Source organism: Vespa mandarinia, chromosome 2 (genome assembly GCF_050613455.1).
Source record: "Vespa mandarinia isolate Hongniang chromosome 2, ASM5061345v1, whole genome shotgun sequence".
Lineage (NCBI taxonomy): Eukaryota > Metazoa > Arthropoda > Insecta > Hymenoptera > Vespidae > Vespa > Vespa mandarinia.
In genome coordinates, this window is record NC_140811.1 from 8,495,061 (window position 1) to 8,502,500 (window position 7,440).

The 7,440-nt window shown below is 35.9% G+C and overlaps 1 protein-coding gene across 1 annotated transcript in view; it reads right to left on the bottom strand.

Annotated features, from left to right (window-relative positions):
- Positions 1-5,049: 5,049 nt before the first annotated feature.
- The window catches only part of LOC118439720 (uncharacterized), a 25,912-nt gene continuing 23,521 nt past the window's right edge, over positions 5,050-7,440 (bottom strand). Inside the window, exon 3 of the mRNA XM_035861700.2 lies at positions 5,050-7,429. Within this exon, the coding sequence (XP_035717593.1) occupies positions 6,925-7,429 (505 nt within the window). The 3' untranslated portion in view covers positions 5,050-6,924. The remainder of the gene's footprint in view (positions 7,430-7,440) is intronic.

The window sequence follows — 7,440 nt, forward strand, 5'->3', positions numbered from 1 at the left end:
TCGATTATCCGACCGGCACACCACGCCACTGGGCGAGAGGAGTCCTCATGTCTCTCTTTATTTTTTCGCTCTCGCGTGTAAGCGTTCCTTTAAGCGCCGTCGAAAATTACGAGGGGGCTCCGTGGTAACCAGAGGAAACTGTTGGCTAAACATTCGACAGTTATCGCGATCGAGCAACGATAATTCATTGCTTAGGCTCGAGCACATCAGATAATACGCCTTCGTTAATACTCCCTTTTTTTAACGTTACAGGCTGCATGCATGTAACGTTTCCACGACGCTAAACGTTTCCTCGATTATTTATATAAATGTACATTTCGACCCTCTTTAACGTCATGTAACTGTCGAGTCATACATTTATGTGCAGGTATATGTCCGTATTTTTTAAAATTTTTCGTTCATTTTCGTTCCATTAAAAAATTAATTTTTATTTCGCATTGTTTTTTTATTTATTTATTTTTTTATAAGTATAATATAATTATACTAGCATAAATAATACATGGACAAACAATTGGGTTACAGAGAATTAACGATCCTAGGATAATTACTATACATTATATTCGGTTAATCGTACGATTAAAAAACATGTAACGATCGATCGATTCTCATCGTCGAACAATACTCTCGCCGTCACCGATGATAATTTATTACCAACGTTCAATGACGGATCTTCTGACACTTCTGTTGCCAATGTCCGTCATCGTTGTATCGAAACATATTTATACTGAATATCAGTATTGATCAGACATCTTGCCAATTTCTTCGAAATATAATATTTTAGATTAAATAAAGATTGGCGAATTAAAATCGACGAAAAACATTTTACCGTTTTTACGAAAAACATCGTCTTCTAATTTAAAAAATAATAATAATAATAACAATAATAATAATAATAACTTGGTCTTGAATCGGCAAATTGTTATTTTTATTGGCAAATTTTATTTTTAATGAAATTAACAAGTCCGTTTGCATATGAAATGCATAACGACGCGTGGTAGCCAAGAACAAGTCACTTATAATTTCAACGTTCGACGACATACATATCATATAAAATAAAGAAAGGAGATCGAACAAAAATAAAAAGAAGGAAAAATGTAGAAAAAGAAGGAAAAAAAGAAGAAGAAGAAATGTGAAAATAAGAGTCGAGAAGAATATAACACGCACGCGCTTACGCAAGTGCGTGTTCGCGCCAAGCCGTGATTATGCCCGTCCCCTCCCCGCACCTTTTTATACCTTTTTAACCCTTTTTCACGTTCACTTTCCTGTCTCGCGAGCCAGAGGACTGGTTTCGTCTTAATCTTCTTCGACGAATCTCTTACCCTCAAGAAAAATAAGAAGTCTATAACATGATATAAGGAATGCCACTACCGCGAGCGTAAATCGTACCGTACACGAGCCATGCGATTTATACGTCAAATTCGTGTGTTTATTTACGGTTTCGTTCGTCGTTTCGTTTTTCTTTTCTTTTTTCTCTGAGAAAGAGAGAAAGAGAGAGAGAGAGAGAAAGAGAGAGAGAGAGAGAGAGAGAAAGCGAAATAAACTTTCAAGTTTAAAAATGAATCGTCGAGGAAACGGTTTAATCGTTGACCGATTTCTTAAAGTTACCGTGTATTGTTGCACACAATACGGTTAAACGAATCGTTTAGAGAGATTCATAGTAGGGATAAAAGGGAATTTCTTTGCGGTTAAAGCTTAAGATATATCTAAAAAAGAACATAAACTTCCGTGCTTCACCTTCCTTTCCTTTCCTTTCCTCTCCTTTCCTATTCTAGAACGGGGAATTGGCGTAATGCTCATGAAGCTCTTTACACGCACACGCACCGATGAGAAAGAAAGAGAAAGAGAAAGAACGTGGAGGAAGGCCGGAAGTAAGAGCAATTAACGATATAAGTGGTTCGCTGCTCTCGCCATCGAGATAACATCGGCTAACTCGAGTCTAGCTCCTTTTCTTGTGAGCACTCGATGGGAAGATAGCTAACTCGAAAGAAGAAGGCAGGTGCCTCTTGCCTTCAGGACACATTATACGCTCTTACTCGCTTCGTCCCTTTATTTCTTTCTGTCTTTCCTTTTTTTTTTTTTCATTTATTCCCTTCTAATTTTTCTCTCTTTCTCTTTTTCCTTTTATCATCGCACGCGTATCTCGCCTTCCAACGGAGAACGAGATCCATCAGGAAAGGAACGATCGATCGATCGATCGATCGATCAATCGACCGACCGACTAACCGATCGCCCGAACGTTTTACTAAATAACTTTATTTCCCCAGCGTACTCATGATATCACGTGAAGCCGAAGGAGGTTATTTGCATTTTATTAAATACGAGCAACTTAATTACCAAGTCACTTGAGGCAATATTTTGCGAAAGCCACGTTATTAATATTAAGTAGATAGCCAATATAGTTTGTACCGCGTGTGGTCGCTGATCAATTGTCATCGAAAGAGGGAGGAGTAGAATGATAAAAAATAGCTTACTCTCCCAATACAAGTTAACTTTGATCGTGAATTAAAGAGAGTACTTATGTTGATACGCTTAAACATTTTATTTATGTTATCAAATCATAACGTTGATTATTTTTTAGTTAATCTTTTAGCCCTTTACAGAGGCGTGTAACTTTGAAATTACACGCATGCATCGATATATATATATATAATTATAATGTAATATAATTATAATTATAAGTTATAATAATATAACATTAATATATTACATATTATAATAATATAATAATATATAACATATATTCTAAATTTTATATCATTTTTTTTCCACTATAAAATAAAAAATTAATTGAAGTCAAGATAACAATGTTTGCAAACAAATTATTGTAAACATATTGGCATTAATACTAAATTACACCTAATATATTAATCACGTTATATAATTTTTTATTTTAAACACAAACAAAATTTAGTTTATAGAGGGTTAACAATCATCCCATTGAGCAATCATTGAACGACATATATCAAAAGAAGTACGAATCAAGAAGACAGGATGCGAGGGCGGCGTATTACAAAGTTTTGTTCCGGCGATTTTCTTTTGTCGCCAGTTTCAGGATGCAGAAGACCAGCAAAAGCTCGATTTGACCGTGGGTTAACCACATCCTCTTTGCTACCACCAACACCACCAACACTATGACTACAACTGCCATCACTACCAACAACACCGGTTACACTCCTTCTTTCCTTTCTTCTTCTTCGGTTTCGCTTTCGTTTTAAGTTTTTGAGAAATGAACGACGAGGACCTTCAATAATAATAACGGACAAGATTCTCTCTTTCTCTCTTTCTCTCTCTCTCTCTCTCTCTCTATTGCTTTGTAAGGGTATCTACCTACGTAAGTACTTACTTACCTATGTACAACTACGAAATGAGAATAAGATCAAAGATTTTTTCTAACGTTCTATGCTTAATAAGCGCTTCTGCTTATCGTAATACACAACCGGCAATTATGCAAAGTGTATTTTGACGTCAATGTATCTATAGCGAGAGAGAAGGCAGCATTAATGATACCGGTCGGTTGGTCGATTGGTCGGTCGGTGCTCGTAGTTCTCGTCGCATTAAAAAGTAATAGTAGTTTGATCGATCGACCACATCTCTATCTGTTTTTCTCTCTCTCTCTCTCTCTCTCTTTCTTTCTTGTGCTCTTCGTTCGCTGGTCGACTAAGTTGTCCTTTCAACGTATTGCTGACTTAAGCGCCGCTGTCATAATAATCGGTATTTATAATACGTTAACTTATCGACACGGGCTATCTATGCATTGGATCGTTACGAAATTCCAATAGACATTCTGCCAAAGTGAAAAGAACCATGGTTTAAAACGGCTATACAGGAACAACACGATACTCTGTTTAACATCGACTCGAAATACTTTATAATGAATGATAAACGAATTCATTGATAAATGACGACTTAATGATCGAACAATCGATATTATCATATTAAAAAAGTAAAAAAAAACATGTTACCTCGTTAATTATGAAACGAGAATCTGATCGGATCATTTCAAAATAGATTTAAAAGAATTTTATTCGAGATAAGATTTTCAAGGTCTTTATATTTATAGATCATTGTATTTAACAATAATATATGTAGATAAGTAAATAAATAAGTATAATACTTACGGATGAAGTATTATACTTATACTTATACTTAAGAAAGGTGTAGTCTGACACGTGGTGCTGTGTTATACGTTTGTTTTATTTGTATGTCAGCGTTAGTCATATACTATATAGATTTCTTATTGTTAGAACACAGTTCAGTGTCGCAATCAGTCAAAGTGTAGACACAATACACTTCAGTTCAGCTTTCGACTAACTTCTACATTAATACACTTTAGGATAGAATTCGTCTATTGTATGTGTGTGTGTGTATGAAAGAGAGAGAGAGAGAGAGAAAGGAACAAGAATAATTATATTTTTAATATAATCGTTTATCTTTCGTACGATTAACCACCGACTGAGAAGAAGAACTGTTTCTTTGAATTATTACCTACTTACTTACCTACGCCGGATCATCGTCCTATAGGGAACAGCTTAAGAATCCGTTGAAAGTAGTCATGTGTTTTGTGGAGGATGTGAACGCGACTCTGTGTCCGCCGCCGGGGAAAATCGTTAGTGTTAGGGCAGCGGCTGACCGCTAATGGGGCCCAAATTAATTTCACGTAATTGGGGCTACACAAGAGTGTGCGTCGCCGTCCCGGGCTACTCGTTTTACCCTAATAGGAATAAAATAAGCCTTTGTGCAGAAGGCGAAAGAACGCGCCAACATAATTGTACCGTCCGCTTGACCAACGCCGGAAATAAGCAAACACGATTACGCCTCGAGCACGATATTCTATTCTATAAACTTTTTATTCGTTAGTGTCTTTGAGGAAAGGGAAAATTGAGCAGGTAAAATATGTCGATCTAAAGATAATTCGATAAATTAGTTTGTGAAATCAAAGTGGTGTTGGTAGTGATAGTAATGATGGCGGACCGGATCAGTGGGAGGGGGAGATTCACAAATATGATGTTTAAATTTAGTATAATATATTTTCCATATAATAATTCTCGCTATACAGACAATATTTTACAAAGCATGATTTATTACTAGTTTTGTATGGATGTATGTGTGTATGTGTGTATGTGTGGGTACGTGTGTGAGTATATGTATGTCTTGTGTAATCATGTACTCGCTACGATACTTGGATTCAAATCGTACAGTGTCGCGATAAGTCGCAAAAGTATCGCCGGTGCCATCGTCTCTTATTTCTTTTTTTTTTTTTTCGTTATTCTTATTACTTTTTCTTTCTAACACCATTTATTCTCGGTTATTACCGTTTTTACTCGTCATACTGTCCTAATATTTATACATTCATAATACTGGTTTATTTCATTTTTTTTATCGAACGCATCGTGCTTCTTATCAACTTATTGATAAATATAAAATAAATTTGGACTTTAACTAAGAACATTTATTTTCTTTTATCGAGGAACAAAATGAAGGAGGATAGATAGAAGAAACGATCTCTGTTTTCTCCTTGAACGATCTATTGACGCTCTGATCGTTGAAAAGCGCATGATGCGTTCACCTTATTTCTTCTCTCTCTCTCTCTCTCTCTCCCTCTCTCTATCTCTCTCTCTGTCTTCTTCTTCTTCTTCTTCTTCTTTTTATCATCTAAAATAAGATTACAATCTTTTTCTTTCACAGAAATGAATTTTCTTTTTTATGTACTTCAATATTTACAAGATAGTTTCATATCACGTCCGGACTTCGATCTTGAATTATTTTTATTTAATTTTCATTTCACCTTTATTTACAGTACCTTCGTACTTCGAGCACAATTAATCGATTTCACTTATATGTGCTTATACACTGGTATCTCGAAGTTCTTCGATCATGGACTGACACGTTTCTCGATCATCTTCTTTTTCATTATCTGTTCACGACAAGATTATCTCGTCGATTTTGTCTAACGAAGAAAAGGAAGAAAATAAATACTGGATTTTCAGGTTTCCAACTGGAGAAACTTATAACTGTTATTCACCAAACATATCTTTTATATTTCCGAATTCTCGTCCATCTTCCATCTTTCTTTTTTTCCCTTTCTTTTTCTTTTTTTTCCTTTTTTTTCTTTTTATTCGGCGACCGTGTGTAATTTCGTGTCATTTTAGATCTTTTCCCCGCGGCTAGGTATTCTCTAATGTCATATAAATTGTAGATTCGCTTTCGTGCACGATCGGCTCGCTTCGAAATAAATAGTTCGACGAGAAATTTCGCCTACAGTTTCTTCTTCCCTTTCCCTTTCTCTTATTTTCACGACGTGACTGACTATACGATGAAACAAAACGAAAATATTTCGATTTCTATTACCTATCGATAAATCGATGAGATTTTTCTCAAACACGTTCAAACGAAAATTGATAGTTCTCTTTACGAAATTCTCGTTTCTTACCGTTTATTTATTTTAACAACGTTCCGAATCCCCGATTTTCGTTTAAAACCGCACAACACTTCCTGCATAAACTCCTTGTCCAAATAAATCTCGGATGTTTCATGCCATGTCACTTCCTGTTTCACTTGTTATTATTATAAATCGGATCTCAGTCGATCCTATCTGAAGATGCACAACACTTCTTGTCTGAAAAGATATATCGCCATAAACGATCGTATTTATTTATTTAATTTCTTCTTTTTTTTTCTTTTATTTTCTTTTCTGTGTTTTTTTTTTAATTAAATATTCGGTATTCGTAAAATTCTTCTTTCGTATTATTCCGAAGAACGAGTTTTAAACTTTAAAAATCATTTTCATTCTCGCAGCTTTATGAATGGTTCATCGCATTTTTTAGTATTTTTGTTCGTCGTCTTCATTATTCGGAGGATCAAAGCATATCCTTTCGTCGTTCATTCGAATTGTTTCGCCGATCGATCGATTGTTTTGTCTATGTCCTAAATATCGTGTATACTCTCTTCGTCGCTATCGGCTTTTATACTTTCCGGAGTGTCTTCTCTTCTAATCGGTGATCCTTCTCGACTTCTGCTCCTATCCCTTTGCATCGTTTCTCTATCTTTTCTTTCTTTCCTGCTTTCCCTCTCCCTCTCATCTACCATGTCAGGACTATCTCTGTAATAATTGCTCAAGCTGGATAAGCTCGAACTGGCAGCAAGTGAGCCAAATGGTCCAGCACTGGGTCCAGCGAGAATCATCGTAGGTGGGTAAAGTCTGTAAGGTAATGGCTTCTGTAAGGTAACAGCAGCCGATGCTTGTTGATAAAATAATTGATTCGAAGGTAAAGGATGACTCGTCGCATAAGGAAAGTATCGTCCTGCAGCAGGATGCGTCGGAACGGCTGCTCCAGCTCCGCTTCCGTAAAATTGTTGAAAAGCTGCAACAGCGTAGTTGCTCTCAGCCATTATTTCGAAGCCAACCATTGTTTGTCTCTTCCATTTTGTTCTGCAACATAA